Raw genomic sequence first — 17,568 nt, 5'->3', positions numbered from 1 at the left:
TATTTTTTTTTTCCCCCAAAGGTGCTATTTGATTTGTTTAACTTTTTTTGATTTGTTTAACTATTGTTTAATAACTATTAGCTATTTGATTTGTTTAACTTTTTCCCCCCAGAGGTGCTATTTGATTTGTTAAAAATATATAGAATTTACATGTCTTATAGATTATGTCTTTTGTTGTATGTCTTATAGAATATGTATGTCTTTTATTTATTTTTTTTTTTTCAGTGCTTAATCAATCATGCTCTTTGGCTTTGATGAAGCTTTCAATTTTGAGAGTAGTAGAGCTTGTCAGGTATCATTTTAAGTTACCAGCAAATGGTTGATTTGAGGCAAGAAGAACATGGTTTAAAAATGAAAATAAATCTAGCATGTGCTTAATAATTTGTCCTTTGCAGTAACAGAATCTTATCTGACCACCCACATTCATCTGGCTGCTGACGACGTCCTTGCTTCAATTGCAGAAGCTATTTTTGTACCTTTTGTGTCTTTTGAGGAACCAAGTGGGCCTGCTTGCTTATAATGATTCATGTCTCAAAGTGCGCAGGGTGTCCTAAAGTGCTACAGCAGTGATGTGGAAAGGGGGACAGGGAAGTTAAAGCAAACTACTTCCTTTAAGCACTTTGAATGCTCCCATGAAGTGGGACTGGGTTTAGGCACATTTTGCCGTGTCTTGAATCTGCAGCCCTTCCTATGAGACAATAACTTGTCTGGAAGAAAAAGCAGTATTTTTAAAAATGAACAAATATACAATAACCATCTAAGGATAGTGTCACAATATTTTTATGTGGGCCTTGTGTACTGGGAGATAAACCCTCTTAAGATGGTTCATTGATTACTCTATTTGGAGCAAGTAGTTTGACTGACTTTCCATGCATTTCTTTGGATCAGAGCTGGGTAAATATTAATTCTAAGTATGAGAAAGTCCCTTTCTTTACTTCTTGTTAAGTCTCAGGATTTTACTTTGGTTGGTTTTGGCTTCCTATTTCAGAAATTAATTTTAGCACAGAACATAACATTGCTGAAATAAACTATAGAGAAGAATTCGCTATGAGGTTATCTGAGACTTCATCCTGTGGAGTTTAGCAGCTGATGCACCAAAAGAAGTTTCCTGAGAATCTCAGCTTTAAGGCAGAACTGTGTCAGGCACTGTCATGGCATAATTTCTAGTTCCAATATGTTAAGTTATAACTCTACCATTATTTTCCTGATTGCCTCTACTTTTGTTGGTATAGACAATTCTTTTTTTTTTAATTTTGTTCAATGTTTATTCATTTTTGAGAGAGAGAGACAGACAGCACAAGTGGGGTAGGGGAAGAGAGAGAGAGAGGGAGATGCAGAAACCGAAGCAGGTTCCAGGCTGTGAGCTGTCAGCACAGAGCCTGATGTAGGGCTTGAACTCAGGAGCCAGGAGATCATTACCTGAGCCAAAGTCGGACGCTTAACCAACGGAGCCACCCAGATGCCTCTTTAAATTTTTTTTAAATGTTATTTTGAGAGACAGAGCATGAGCAGGGGAGGAGCAGAGAGAAGGAGACACAGAATCCAAAGCAGGCTCCAGGCTCAGTCCACACAGAGTCCGACGCGGGGCTTGAACTCACGAACCGTGAGATATCATGACCTGAGTCGAAGTCACGCGCTCAACTGACTGAGCCACCAGGCACCCCAGCAATTCTCTTTTAATACAAGTACTTGTTCAAAAGAGTTAAACTATGTTAAAAGAAAGGAAATTGTTTTCTTCGGGGAAAAAAAATGTCTTCTTGAGAGATCCACTTCCAAATTTTCCTTCCTCAAGGAAAGCAGTTTCTGTGAATGAAGAATAAGCATGCCTATTAAGTTGACTACAAGTGTTATCATTTAAAAAATCTTCTTGTTCATCTTTTAGGTTTCCAGAAGTTATGCATGAGTTCCCGTGAGGAGAGTCGGCACCGTGGAAGACATAGATGGTTGTGATACAGTTCTTTGATATGTGGATAACAGGTTAATAACTAAAACTTATTATTTTATTCCATTGTTTTTGCCTTGAACTTGAAAGGCAATTTTGGCCTACTTTGTACCCATATGTAAGCCAACTTTGTCATTAAATCTGGGAGGAAACAGTGTATACACGCCATTTAGAGAGAAAAGTGTTGTGAAGGTTTTGTCTTGTTTTCCAAACCAGTTTTAATTACAATTCTCTTAATTGAGATAGCTGCATTTAAGAGCATTTCTTTCTTGCAAAGTTTATTTTCATATTAAATTCTACTTAGGGAACCCTAATTACTCTGGCTGTGTAATGGGGAAAACAAAATCACGACTGTGAAAAAAAATTGCAAAAAAACTTTAGAACAAAATATTGAAAGTAGTGGGCTACAGTCAAAATAAGTTATAAATACCTTGACTAAATATGCAAACTATGCAAATATCTGCAATCATGCCCTCAGTGTAGCCAGTGTGGAAAAAATCTAGTTCAGTTTTCCATTAGGTTTTAAATATCAAATTGGATTTTAATGTATGTCAAGTTAGAGGGTGATCATCAAAATATTTTTACTTTTCTCCAAAAGTTCTCTGGATTGCTTGGCAGGGTTTTATATAATATACAGTACCCTGCTCATATTGACAACTTGCTTATTTTAGGGAGAACTAAGGTTGTTATGGGGATTTTTACTAATAAAAGAAGCATTTATAATGAATTTGGCTCTCAGGATGGTGCCTTTTTTTAATCATCCTGTGGAAATAAGTCTGTATTCAGCTGGACTCTGGCAATGGCCATGGCTTTTTTGTAGGTCCTTCTTTCCCTTATCCAGTCCTATGTGGTAGCGATTTGTGGGACCATCACTGTGCTCTGAGACACTTGTGTATTTCTTAAAATATTTGGTAATTGATCTCTGGCATTTTAAAAGCAAATAGATGGAAATGGTCTCTAAAATGTAATTCAGTAATCACTCTTTGAAGATGTATATGTTTGTTTATAAGCATAATACCCCCCAATTCTCAAAACAGGGCCAAATAACCATTTCAATTTTTCTAATTGTTTTATTATTAAAATTTTAGAAGTAGAGAGGCCGTGTTTGTTACCAGTCATGTTATACCGTTATTATTTAGGATGTTATTATTTAATGCTCTCTTGACTTTTGCCACCACTCAAGTAATGATTAATTTCCTGAGGTAAAGCTTTTTTGTAAGATAGTGTTTTCCTAAGCAAAAGATCCCAGATTGACAACCGTGGATACTGTAAGCCTTTATTCATCTACAGAGCAAGCTTGCCTTCCTGCCAATCCCACCCAGCTGTTATCCTGAAGAGACCTCTGTTGAGGTCTATACGGGAGGCTGTTGCTGTGCCTTTGCTTTCAAGGCCTGTCTGAGGAAATTATTTAACTGGGTGCCAAATTTATTTGAGTGGGACTGTGAAGAGTAGCCAAAGGAGAGGGCACACTTTTAGAAAAATGGCAGCTTTTCCATGGAATAGCCACGCGGAGGATAATATCTTTTTCAACACTGTCCCCCTCTGAAAAATGTGCTTAAGCTGCCAGACAATGCCTGTCTTGACTGCCTCAAAGACTCCTACGGGCTGGGGCACTATCCACAGGAAACCCCAGAGTCATATCCTCCAACAAAATAGCTCACTCCTTTCGCAGCACTCAAAGACATTGGGAAAATTTTAAATGTGAATGTGAAATTGCGTTTGGAATATCTCTCCTTTGTTGGCAATGGGTGCCAAAAATGACTCTGCGTGGGTTTGGTTACCATAAAAAGAAATCTCACAGAATGAAATAACCGACTGGGTTTGTTTTTTTTGTTTTGTTTTTTTGTTTTTTGTTTTCCATGGGAGGATTGCTCTAATATTACATTTTTAAACATATCAATCGATTGGGAAAACTGGAAATTTATACTTTTAACATATAGTTAGGGGATATGAAAAATGAAATGTATCTATGCGGTGATAAAGAAGTAATGTAGTATAATTAACCACGTTACTGTGGATTTTATAGCACCAAGTAGATCTATATTGGGAAAATGCAACTAAAGCTGCTGATTTTTGTATGAGGGTGCATTTGATGGGTTGTAATAAAATTACGAAACTAAAATAGCCCAAAGAAACTATTTCCCTATTACTTAGCATTTAAACAATAACATGCAAGCTTAGGCATTTGCCGTTGTTGGTAGACTTAGATTGCTCCGTAAAAGGATCACCCAACAAAAAAAGACGAATGTCTTTGTGACATCTTGGATTCAATTTTGAAAGCCTTAAGATTTTATTTTATTTTATTTATTTTTTTTTTTTAAGCCTTAAGATTTTAAAAGTGAATTTCTTCTCCCTGATTGTAAGCTGAGGAAAGCAGTAAAGAGACTTTTGAACACCCCCAAGCCTGTTTGGTTTTAAAGAGACAAACATGCTATGCCCAGTAAAAGATCTAGGGTGAACCCGGTTTACACTGCAGATTTTTTTCCGTTTCCAAGATAAAGCAGGTGTGGACAAGAGATTAACGGGAAATGTCCACATTTTTTTTTTTTAATGGCTAAAGAATACGATCAGTATATTCCTCAAAAGACCCAGCACTCATGTTTTCTCTCTTCTGTTTTTCTCCATATGCCTCAGAAACTGCAAAAGGAAAGTGATTTTATGGATAGCAGTTAGTTGAAGCCTCTCCAAGGCTGGTGTTGAAGAGAAATACTATATTCTCAAACATGTTTAAAATCTGATGTAAAAGTTTCACGTGAAGTAGGAATAATTTCCAATTCCCTCGTGATATTCTTAAGCTTTTCACTGAAGCAAAAAGTTCAGAGGTCCAGCCCAGAGACCAGAGGGAGACCAGAGGGATCGATCCGCAGTACTGGGATCCTGGGACTTCTAGCTCAGACACAGACAGAGGAGCTTTTCCTGTTATGACCAGGAGGAGAAAGCGTGGCTCAAGCGATCATCCAGTTTCATGATAAAATGGTAGGACAGCTTAGGTAGGCTTGTCTTAGAAGTTTAAAAAGAAGTTTTCCTGACAGAAGCTATTTGCATAATTGAGTCAATGTATTTTTTTACTGGGATCAAAGTTTTGAACTTAAAAAATTGCCCAGATAATAAATGCTATTAGAATATAAGATGATCCTATGTGAATATCAGCAAAATTGAGTTTTTAAATAAAACAGTAGATTTGCCTTTTTCTGATTAGGCTCTTTTTCTGAAATTTAAATCCCACAGTTAACTAAATGTCCTAGATGATTTTTGTTCTGGCCATTAAATATCAGCTTTTAAATCTTACGTATGTAACTTTTCTTCATCTTTTGGTCCATTCTTTTTAAAAAAAATTTTTTTTTAATGTTTATTCATTTTTGAGGGAGAGAGAGAGAGAGACAGAGTATGAGTGGGGGAGGGGCAGAGAGAGAGGGAGACACAGAATCTGAATCAGGCTCCAGGCTCTGAGCTGTCAGCACAGAGACTGGCACGGGGCTTGAACCCACGAACCACGAGATCATGACCTGAGCTGGAGTCGGACGCTTAACCGACTGAGCCACCCAGGCACCTCTCTTCTGGTCCATTCTTTAACAGCAAAATGTTATTGCCTTTGTAAGAATCTAGTTTGGTGCATCTCTTTTTTTAAGGATATGTTCTTAGTGAATAAGAATTGTACATATGTTGTTTAGGGTGTAATGGTTATAATTTATTATTATAAACCACAGAAATTAAATCTGCCTGATTTACAAAGATATTACCTCATTGCTAAATGAAAACATTATAATCTATTTAATTACTAAATATATTATTCCAGTCTTGTTTTTCACAAAATTTTATGTAATTATTTAACTTAAAGTTCGTGGTTTAAGCAAAATTATATATTCTGTGTAAACCAATGAATGGGAAGTGAACATAGGCCTCATTTTCACTTGTCAGGTTCTTACTTTCTTAAAATGTAATGCTTTCTAAGGAACAAAATAAAACAATTGTTTGTCATGATAGTTTATCATGTTCTAACAAGGAGTTGTCCTTACAATACAGTTCTTAATACTTTAATATAAGTACTTATGTTAATACTTTAATATAAGATTGTGTACCTTATTTAAATTATGGATTTGTGTGATTTCTAGGAAGTGGCATTTAAAAAGATTTTTTTTTTAATGTTTATTTATTTCTGAGACAGAGAGACAGAGCATGAGTGGGGGATGGGCAGAGAGAGAGGGACACGGAATCCGAAGCAGGCTCCAGGCTCTGAGCTGTCAGCACAGAGCCTGACGCGGGGTATGAACTCACAGACCACAAGATCATGACCTGAGCCGAAGTCGGAAGCTCAACCGACTGAGCCACCCAGGCGCCCCAAGGAAGTGGCATTTTTGAGGCCACTTTCTATACTCCAGCCATGCAGAACTCATATATTCTCCCAGGACCATGAAAAATTTAAGCATGGGAAATATTGAAGTCAAGTGACAATATTTAGGAGAAAGTATTGTTGAAGATGCAGTATTTTAAGTTATGATAAACTGACTGACAGAAGTGGATGGGAGAAGTGAGACCTTATAGGCTTGGGGGTGAGCCAAAGCTGGGTTTCATTCTGGTTCTGAACCATCAACCTCCCTTAGGATCATACTCTACTGTAAAACAGGTATAATACATACTGCATAGGGTAGTCATGAAGATCAAATTAGTTAACATATATGAAGCTACGTACCATAGTAAGTACACAATAAACAACAAGCATTATCATTGTTATTCCTAACAATGGATCTGCAATCACGGGTCAACACCGTGGCAAAATATGAAAAACAACTTAGAAATTATTCAGTTCAGGGACTCCTGGGGGGCTCAGTCGGTTAAGCGTCCACTTTGGCTCAGGTCATGATCTCATGGTTTGTAGGTTCGAGCCCCGCATCAGGCTCTGTGCTGACAGCTTGGACCCTGGTTCCTGCTTCAGATTCTGTCTCCCTGTCTCTCTGCCCCTCCCCCACTTGTGTGCACGCGCGCGCGCGCGCGCGCGCTCTCTCTCTCTGTTTTAAAAAAAGATTTAAAAAAAAAGAAAAAGAAATATTCAGTTCAAGCTGTGACTCCTAGTTAAGGAAAGATGCAAAATATTCCTGTCTTGAATTGAAAATACACTTTACTCCCATTTTAGAGGGTGCTATTCACCTTTACAAGTCTGACAGCAGTTGTGTCTACATGAACCTTAAATATTTAGTTAATTAAACAAAAATTCAGTCAATTTGGGTTTGACACTGCACATTCTTCTTGTTAGCATGCTTGCTGTAACTGACCAAAGTTAATTTGCATTACACTATTATAAGGGCCTCACTTCTCATTCAGCTTTTGTCTTTTTTTTTTAAGTTTATTTATATATTTTGAGAGTGAGCACGTGCCTGAGTGGGGGAGGGGCAGGGAGAGAGGGAGAGAGATAGAATCTCAAACAGGCTCAGGTGACAGCAGGAAGTCCTACATGGCAGTTTCATCTCACAAACCATGAGATCATGACCTGAGCCGAAATTAAGAGTCAGACCCTTAACTGAGCCACTCAGGCGCCCCTCGGTTTTTTTCTTATTACCTATAAAGAGATGCATAGGAAGATCACTGTGCGGGGAAAATCCAATCCAATAGTAAAATTTGCCAGCAAACCGAAGTTAATGCTTGTTGTTTAGTTTTTTCAGCTACTGCATTATAAATTTGTGGCTCTTAGCAGAAGGAACTTTTGATGTCTTGCTACAAATATATGGGGGCTGCTGATTTCTCACCCAAAAGTCTTTTCATTCCCGTGGGAATTGGCATGTTCTTTCCCTTTCCTAAGTGCACCTGCCATCACCACCATCACAGCAGCAGTCTGTCTTAGGGGGCAAATTGGACATAGAAGTTAGGCCGGTACAGAAAGAAAAATCACCAAAAGTCATATGGTGAAAAGTAGAAATGTCTTTCCTGCCCCTTCTTTTGACTCCCTGATTCTACTTCTGCAATTTAATTTAACTGGAGTTAAAAGCTGTTCGGCATCCCTGCAGAAATGCTCTGTTTATCACCTGTTTCTCTTTTACACACATGGGATTATTAAATGCAATGAGTTTTTTTTGGTTTTTGGTGGGGGGTGGTGGGGTTTTGTTTTTTGTTTTTTTGCTTTTCAACATCCAATATTACTATCTTCTGGATGAGTTCCTATATCAGCACGTACTGTTGTGCTTTATCTTTTTAAATGGCTGAGTTTTATGATGGAGTCATAACTTACTTAGGCAGTCCTTGTACACATATCTTTGTGCACTTGTGCAGGTACATCTGTAACGATAAATTTGCAGCAATGGAATTTCCGGGCCAAAGGGTATGTGCTTTCTTACTTTGATAAGCACCTTCACGTTGCCTCTCAAGGAAACATCTCAACTTTCATCATAGGTGACACAGTTGAGCACTGAAGTACTCAGAATCCTCTGGCCATTTGCTTATGGAAGATGAGTATTCAGTTAAGATCTAATTGTTTCCAAGTTGTCAAGTTTCCCTGCGCTATTCACAGCCATCCGGAGGACTCCTTTATTTGTTGTGATGTAAATTTAAATGTGCAAACCTATACGTTCAATAAAAAAACCCTACTATTCTCAACTTTTTAATATCTAAGGGATCAGAACCAGGCTAATTGCGTCAAAAAAAATGATGTTTTGATATAATAATCTTATATATTAGAAAATATTACTCTAAAGCTTTTATAATTTTTTCTATTTTTGGACACATTACTGCTGTAGTGTAGTGTGTTCAAAGCAGTCACTTATTAATCTTCTCTTAGGGTACAAAGCATTGTGAGCTCTATATATATGAACTTTAATTTGACATCTATGTACAGCTGTGTTGTGGTTTAATGAAACAGTTTTTCCTAACTGCCTTTATTTTCTACCCAGGAAGCATCAAGACAATCATGTCCATGAGAATGCTAAACCATTCAGGTAGTCATTACATTTTTAAACTGTCCAAAAATATGTTTTGTTTTTTTATATTATGAAGGCTTTATAATAGTTTATTTGGATTCACTTTACCACCTTTGCCAAAGTTCTGGGACAGTCTTTGATTCTTATGGCTTTAGTCTAGCTCTCCTAATCACTGCTTTAAAATATACCTGTATTGTATGTTAATATAAATATGGATGTATGTAAAATATATTCTATATTTAAATATTAAATATATATGTAATATATTTAATATAATATTTAAAATATTTACTATTTACATATATTTTATATGTATGTTTTATTTTGCATATAAAATATATTTATACCTATATATATATTTGTCTATAAAATATGTCCATATAGAGAAATCTGTAGTACACTTCAGCAGGCACGTCATACAACTTGGTCAGAAATAGCTCTAAATTTATTTTAATGAAGGCTTTTAAAAAGTTTATGATTTTATAAATAATATCTATCAAAAGCTTTCTTTTAAATACTTTTCTAACCAAAATTAAGGAGTATTTAAAAGGATGACCAAAATTAGAGCATTGAAGAAATCTAGCTTATGACTTAATGCCATGTTTGACATTAATATCCTTTAATTGTGGAACTAATGTAACAGCTATAAAAAGTATCTTTGGAGCATAAAAAAATCATTTTCAGTTTATCCAGGGTCAGGCTGGCTATTTAGGATTGGTTTTGGTTTCTAACTTGATAACTGTTATGATAATCTCTTTGTGTTTCTTTTTCTTTCAGATCGTTTTATCTTAGTGAAACTGGCAATTGAACTTTGCTCTAGTTGATGGGCAAAACTGCTCCCAGACTATTCATCCCAATTTCATGCTAGTTGAAAATCTTCAAATGCCATAAGGAATCTTCATAGATTTGCACTTAGCTTTTGGATGGACATTTCTACAATGGAGAGAACTGTGTTATAGCCCTGGTCCAAGGCCGTTACCATCTCATGCTCATAAGACTACAGGGTGGGTGTGGCAGGTTCAAAGAGAAGGAGCACTCGGCCAGTTTGCAGACACCCTGGACCATGGAAGCTAACAAGCTTTGAAAAGCACAGCTTTGAAGACGCTCCATGAGTCTGCATGGCTTTCAAGTGAACTAGCACTTAAGACCTTGTAACAAAATGGACACTGGGGACACAGCTCTAGGACAAAAAGCTACCTCAAGGTCTGGAGAAACTGATACAGCATCAGGTAGATGGAGACAGGAACAATCAGCTGTTATTAAGATGAGCACTTTTGGCAGTCAAGAAGGACAGCGGCAACCACAAATAGATCCTGAGCAAATCGGAGACACAGCGTCCGCACAACTCTTTGGTTCTGGGAAACTGGCCTCACCTAGCGACGTGGCACAGCATGTCACAGAGAAGCAATACCCACCGCCTCGTCCGAGCCCTTACTCATGCCAACATTCACTCTCTTTCCCTCAGCACTCATTGCCACAGGGGGTCATGCACAGCAGCAAGCCACATCAGAGCCTCGAAGGCCCTCCGTGGCTTTTCCCTGGCCCTTTGCCGTCCGTTGCCTCCGAGGACTTATTTTCTTTTCCTATACATGGCCACAGTGGTGGTTACCCCAGAAAAAAGATTTCAAGCCTGAACCCTGCTTATAGCCAATACTCTCAGAAAAGTATCGAACAGTCCGAAGATGCTCACAAGAAAGAGCACAAACCCAAAAAGCCCGGCAAATACATTTGCCCCTACTGCAGCAGGGCGTGTGCCAAACCAAGCGTACTGAAAAAACACATCAGGTCCCATACTGGGGAGCGGCCATATCCATGTATACCTTGTGGTTTCTCTTTCAAGACAAAGAGCAATTTGTATAAGCACAGGAAGTCACATGCCCATGCAATTAAGGCAGGATTAGTCCCTTTCACAGAGTCAGCTGTATCTAAATTGGACCTAGAGGCTGGTTTTATTGACGTAGAAGCAGAAATACATTCAGACGGTGAGCAGAGTACAGACACGGACGAGGAGAGCTCTTTATTTGTTGAGGCTTCTGAGAAAATGAGTCCCGGCCCACCAATCCCGTTGGATATTGCCAGCCGAGGTGGCTATCATGGATCACTGGAAGAATCACTGGGAGGTCCGATGAAAGTGCCGATTTTGATTATCCCCAAAAGCGGGATCCCTTTACCTAACGAAAGCTCTCAGTATATGGGTTCTGATATGCTACCGAATCCGTCACTAAATACTAAGCCTGATGATTCTCACACAGTTAAACAGAAACTTGCACTAAGACTGTCAGAGAAAAAAGGACAAGATTCTGAGCCATCTCTCAACCTTCTGAGCCCGCACAGTAAAGGAAGCACTGACTCCGGTTACTTCTCTCGCTCAGAAAGTGCGGAGCAGCAAATAAGCCCTCCAAACACAAATGCAAAGTCTTATGAAGAAATCATCTTTGGAAAATACTGTCGGCTTAGTCCCAGAAATACACTCAGTGTTACGACCGCAAGTCAGGAGCGTGCCACAATGGGTAGGAAGGGCATGATGGAATCATTACCTCACGTAAACACCAGGTTAGATGTCAAGATGTTTGAAGATCCTGCATCACAGCTGATCCCAAGCAAGGGAGAGATCGACCCCAGTCAAGCAAGCATGCTGAAATCCACGAAATTCAACAGTGAATCCAGACAATCCCAGACTGTTCCGTCATCCATCAGGAACGAAGGAAAGCTTTTTCCTGCAAATTTCCAAGGCAGCAGCCCAATTCTCTTAGAAGCTCCTGTGGACTCTTCGCCCCTTATTAGAAGCAACTCGATGCCAACTTCTTCAGCAACTAATCTTAGCATTCCTCCTTCTTTGAGAGGAAGTCACTCATTTGATGAAAGGATGAGTGGCTCCGATGATGTGTTCTATCCGGGAACGGTGGGGATACCCCCTCAGCGCATGTTAAGGAGACAGGCTGCATTTGAGCTGCCCTCAGTACAGGAGGGGCACATGGAGGCAGAACACCATGGCAGGATGTCCAAGAGTGTCACAGGCTTATCCTTGAAGGAAAAGAAATTGATTTCTGGGGACCGCATGGGGTATGACTATGATGTCTGCCGGAAACCCTACAAGAAGTGGGAAGACTCCGAAACACCAAAGCCAAGCTACAGGGACATTTCCTGCTTAAGCTCTTTAAAACACGGGGGTGAGTATTTCATGGATCCCTTGGTGCCATTGCAGGGAGTGCCAACCATGTTTGGAACTACTTGTGAAAATAGAAAACGCCGGAAAGAGAAGAGCGTGGGAGATGAGGAGGACACCCCCATGATCTGCAGCAGCATCGTGAGCGCACCCATGGGCATAATGACTGCGGATTACGACCCCAAACTGCCGATGCAGGAAGGCGTAAGAGGTGGATTTGTCATGGCGGGACATGAGAACCCTTCCCACGGTCACTCGGAGCGCTTTGACCCGTGTCGACCTCAACTCCAATCTGGAAGTCCATCTCTTGGGTCCGAGGAGTTGCCCTCAGCCACCGATGCGGATAAGATTTCAGACCTAGCGGGCAGGAAACCTCCTGGAAATGTGATTTCTGTTATTCAGCACACAAACTCGCTGAGCCGCCCCAACTCATTTGAAAGGTCTGAGTCAGCTGAACTAATGGCTAGCGCACAGGACAAGACCTCTTCACCTTCCGAGACCTGTGACAGCGAGGTTTCAGAAGCCCCGGTGAGTCCAGAGTGGGCTCCACCTGCGGACGGTGCTGACAGCGGGGGGAAGCCGTCCCCTTCCCAGCAGGCCCAGCAGCAGCCCTACCACGCGCAGCCTAGGCTGGTTCGCCAGCACAACATTCAGGTTCCTGAGATTCGAGTGACGGAGGAGCCTGATAAACCAGAGAAGGAGAAAGACGCCCAGAGTAAAGAGCCGGAAAAGCCCGTGGAAGAATTTCAGTGGCCCCAGAGAAGTGAGACCCTTTCCCAGCTCCCAGCTGAGAAGTTGCCACCCAAAAAGAAGCGTTTGCGACTTGCAGACATGGAGCACTCTTCAGGGGAATCCAGCTTTGAATCCACAGGCACGGGCCTCTCCCGCAGCCCCAGTCAGGAAAGCAACTTGTCCCACAGCTCCAGTTTTTCAATGTCTTTCGAAAGAGAGGATGCCATTAAGCTCCCCGCACCTCCTAAGCCAGACGAGTTTGGGAAGCACTCAGAGTTTCTGACCGTCCCTGCTGGGTCGTACTCCTTGTCCGTCCCGGGCCACCACCACCAAAAAGAGATGCGGCGCTGCTCGTCCGAGCAGATGCCTTGCCCTCACCCAACGGAAGTTCCGGAAATCCGGAGCAAATCATTTGATTACGGGAATCTGTCCCACGCCCCGGCGGCAGGGGCATCGGCCGCCACGTTATCCCCATCGCGGGAGAGGAAGAAATGCTTTCTGGTGCGGCAGGCTTCCTTCAGTGGCTCTCCGGAGATCGCCCAGGGGGAGGCTGGTGCAGATCTGGGTGTAAAGCAGGAGCACATGGAGCACCTGCACGCGGGCCTGAGGGCCGCGTGGCACCCTGCCCCCGCCTCCGTGCTGCCTCCCCTCCAGGCAGAGGACCCTGGGAAGCAGATTGTGGGTCCTTGTGCCCAGCTGAGCTCAGGTCAGCTCCACCTGGCCCAGCAACAGATCATGCACATGGACGGTCAGGAATCCCTGAGAAATCCCCTGATACAACCGACATCCTATATTGCAAGCAAGCACTTGTCTGAACAGCCACATTTATTTCCACATCAAGAGACTATTCCGTTTTCTCCAATCCAGAATGCCTTGTTTCAGTTTCAGTATCCTACCGTCTGTATGGTTCATTTACCAGCTCAGCAGCCTCCCTGGTGGCAGGCACATTTCCCACATCCCCTTGTGCAACACCCTCAGAAGAGCTACGGCAAGCCTTCTTTCCAGGCAGAAATCCATCCTAGCTGTCCCTTAGAGCATGTTGCAGAGCACATTGGAAAGAAATCTGCTGAGCACGCACACCCGAAAGAGCAAACCTACCCGTGTTATTCAGGAACATCAGGGCTACACTCAAAGAACATTCTTCCGAAGTTCCCGTCAGACCAGAGCACCAAGTCACCTGATACTCCCTCTGAACAGGTTCTTCAAGAAGATTTTGCCTCTGCAAACGCTGGGCCTTTACAGTCCTTACCGGGAACAGTGGTTCCTGTTAGGATCCAGACCCATGTCCCGTCCTACGGGAGTGTCATGTACACGAGCATTTCTCAGATACTTGGGCAGAACAGTCCTGCAATTGTCATATGCAAAGTGGACGAGAATACTACCCAAAGAACACTGGTGACCAACGCGGCCATGCAAGGGATCGGATTCAACATTGCCCAGGTGTTGGGGCAGCACGCAGGCTTAGAAAAATACCCCATTTGGAAAGTACCTCAGACCTTACCCCTTGGCTTAGAATCCTCAATTCCCTTATGTTTACCTTCCACCTCGGACAGCGTGGCCACCCTGGGGGGTAGCAAGCGTATGCTTTCTCCAGCCAGCAGCTTGGAGCTCTTCATGGAAACGAAGCAGCAGAAAAGGGTCAAGGAAGAAAAGATGTATGGACAGATTGTTGAGGAGCTCAGTGCTGTGGAGCTAACCAGCTCAGACATCAAGAAGGATCTGTCCCGCCCACAGAAACCCCAGCTGGTTCGACAAGGTTGTGCTTCTGAGCCAAAGGATGGCTTGCAGTCCGGGTCATCTTCCTTCTCTTCACTGCCCCCTTCCTCATCTCAAGACCATCCGTCTGCCAGCCTGTCCATGAGGGAGCCGTTCCCGCCCAACTCCAGGGCACCTCCTCTAGGCCAGAAGTCCAGCGGGCCTTCTGAAAGCAGAGAGTCCTCAGATGAATTAGATATTGATGAGACGGCATCTGATATGAGCATGAGCCCACAGAGTTCCTCATTGCCCCCCGGAGACGGTCAGCTTGAAGAGCATGGAAGGGGCCAGAAGCTGCCTGTCAGCATGCTGGTGCACATGGCCTCTGGCCCAAGCAGGAAGATGGCAAACTCAACTCTTCTTTTCACGGACATGGCAGATTTCCAGCAGATTCTTCAGTTCCCCAGTCTGCGGACAACAACTACTGTGAGTTGGTGCTTCTTGAATTATACAAAACCCAATTACGTACAACAGGCCACCTTCAAATCCTCAGTTTATGCTTCATGGTGCATTAGTTCCTGTAACCCAAACCCATCAGGATTGAACACCAAGACCACTCTGGCTCTTCTGAGGTCCAAGCAAAAAATCACTGCAGAAATTTATACTCTGGCTGCTATGCACAGACCCGGAACTGGCAAGCTTACGTCATCAAGTGCATGGAAGCAGTTTGCTCAGGTAATGAATACCATTTCTAAAAGCACCGTAGTGTGGATTTGATTGCTGAGCAGAATACATAGTGAAGGACAGAAGGTCTAAAACATACAAGGGAAATGAAGGTCAGAGCTGAGGGAACCCTCTGTGACACTGATCTCCCTTTCTCAGTAAGAGAAAAAGCCAGTGGCCAGGCGTGCACTATGTTTTGGGAGAGTCCCTCTTTCGGCCAGCCGCCATGGAATTCTACTATTGGAATCAATTCCTTTGGGTTCTTCTCTCTTCTGGCCTGTGTTAGTGACCTAACCGGTCATATTCTCTTTTCAACGTTTTTTTTTTTTTTGGTTTTTTTTTTGTTTTTGTTTTTTTTTTATTTTTGGGACAGAGAGAGACAGAGCATGAACAGGGGAGGGGCAGAGAGAGAGGGAGACACAGAATCGGAAACAGGCTCCAGGCTCCGAGCCATCAGCCCAGAGCCTGACGCGGGGCTCGAACTCACGGACCGCGAGATCGTGACCTGGCTGAAGTCGGACGCTTAACCGACTGCGCCATCCAGGCGCCCCGGTCATATTCTCTTTTGATATGAAGGATTCAGGGGATTGTGAAATGTGGACATAGGACATAGAACATTGTGAATGTAGGAATGGACACTGAGTGGAAAGATCAGGAAGGAGGCGGATGGGTGTCAGAACTGAGCTTTGCACACTTCAGAGGGCTTATTTCCAGTGATGGTACTTTTTACTAAAATTTATTGTCTCTAGTTTTCCCTCAAAACTCATTTTTTTCCAAGTGATTATCTGGTTTGTTCCTAGATGAACAATTAATACCTTACATGTCAAATTGCAAAAATACTAATAGGGGCACTTTGGAATTTTTCCTAAATTATTAATGAAGCAAATAGAGGATTTAAAAATAGTTTTTACTTAATTCAGTTACCATTTCCCTTCAGTTTTTGAAAATATTTCCTTAATTGATAGTGTTTTGTTACTTCAGAATATAGAACATGTTTTCTGTTTTTATTAGTGTTGCATAGATTAAGTGCCAACAGAGGAATATTCTTTTTTTTTTTTAAACAAAATGTTGAGTAATTCTGTAGAAACTGTATTTCTCTGATTTTATCCTTAGTGTCCCTTGTTTTATGTAGCCAGGCCATGGCCTTTTAACATGGAATTTAGGCTAATTTTCAGAGGTCAGAGGAGAGCGGGTATGTGGGCTGCTCCTGTGTCTTAGAGAAAGCATATGAAATGATTCTCTCTTTTTTCCTACAGATGAAACCTGATGCATCCTTTTTATTTGGCAGCAAACTAGAAAGGAAACTAGTTGGAAATATCTTAAAGGAAAGAGGGAAGGGAGATATTCATGGAGATAAAGATATTGGATCCAAACAAACGGAGCCAATCCGAATTAAAATCTTTGAAGGAGGGTAAGGAAATATGTGCATGTGTAAAATATTCAGTTATAAGTCAGAGCAAATGGTCACGAATGTATGCACGGGAAAAAATAGTACCTACTCTGGTTGGGTATAAGGCGGATTCCTTCTCTATTCGCATTTCTGAAGTCTGGCTGGCAACAGATAATGAGTTCATGCACTTGCTTTCAATGCTTACTTTCAATGAAAATGTCCCCGTTATATATGGTTTGAACTTCTGCTTCAAATTTCCACGCCTCTCATGCAGTATGAAATTGACTATATTTGTGGCCTCATGATGTCGTCAAGTTTGTTCATGCTTTAATATTATTCTCGTGGGCATTTTGGTATTATTAATGGATATTTTTATTCTGTGCTAACACAAATGCAATCTTGCACACTCATGTATAATCCTAGGAACTAGTTAATTTGATTGTTCATTTAATTGCTTTTACCAGATATTATTGGGATTTCATCATTTCCATTAGTGTCCTGTTTCTGTTCCAGGATCCAAGCCGGGGTACCACATTGCATTGAGTTGTCATGTTTTCTCTGTCTCTTCTGATTTGTGGCAGTTTCTTTTTCTTTGGGAGTTTCCTTTTCTTTTCATTTTATTTTAGAGAGAGAGAGAGTGTGTGTGTGTGTGAGAGAACAGGGGAAAAGGGCAGAAGGAGATGAAGAGAGAATATTAAGCAGCCTCCACACTCAGCATGGGGAGCAGTGCGGGGCTTGATCCCACGATAGCAGGATCATGACCTTAGCCGAAATCAAGAGTAGGATGCTCAACCGACTGAGCCACTCAGGTGCCCCTGGGAATTTCTTTTTAAGTGTTGAATCCTGAGTTGTAGAAGTACAAGTAATAAGGCTCAATGACTTTGATATCTGTACAGTAAAGAAAAATTACTCATATGTGTAATGTCTAATTTTAGATTTCATTAGAATTGTATTGTATCAGGCTCCTCCGTCACATGGGAGAAAAATCTCAGACTTACGCTATTAAAATTTAAAA

At 41.5% G+C, this 17,568-nt stretch overlaps 1 protein-coding gene across 6 annotated transcripts in view; it reads left to right on the top strand.

Moving 5' to 3' along the window:
* Positions 1–17,568, top strand: part of HIVEP2 (HIVEP zinc finger 2) — a 204,961-nt gene that overhangs the window by 170,327 nt on the left and 17,066 nt on the right. For 5 of the 6 annotated variants that reach the window (XM_060616811.3, XM_060616807.3, XM_060616808.3 and 2 more), the window contains 4 exons: positions 1,883–1,977; positions 8,821–8,865; positions 9,625–15,175; positions 16,420–16,574. In XM_060616811.3, coding sequence (XP_060472794.2) covers positions 10,007–15,175; positions 16,420–16,574 — 5,324 coding nt within the window. In that variant the 5' untranslated portion in view covers positions 1,883–1,977; positions 8,821–8,865; positions 9,625–10,006. Of the gene's footprint in view, positions 1–1,882; positions 1,978–8,203; positions 8,253–8,820; positions 8,866–9,624; positions 15,176–16,419; positions 16,575–17,568 lie in introns of all 6 variants that reach the window. The other variant, XM_060616813.3, reaches the window with a different exon arrangement.

Source organism: Panthera onca, chromosome B2, assembly GCF_046562875.1.
Source record: "Panthera onca isolate mPanOnc1 chromosome B2, mPanOnc1 haplotype 2, whole genome shotgun sequence".
Lineage (NCBI taxonomy): Eukaryota > Metazoa > Chordata > Mammalia > Carnivora > Felidae > Panthera > Panthera onca.
Note: the sequence above shows the minus strand (reverse complement) of the source record. Positions and strands in the feature narration are given on the sequence as shown.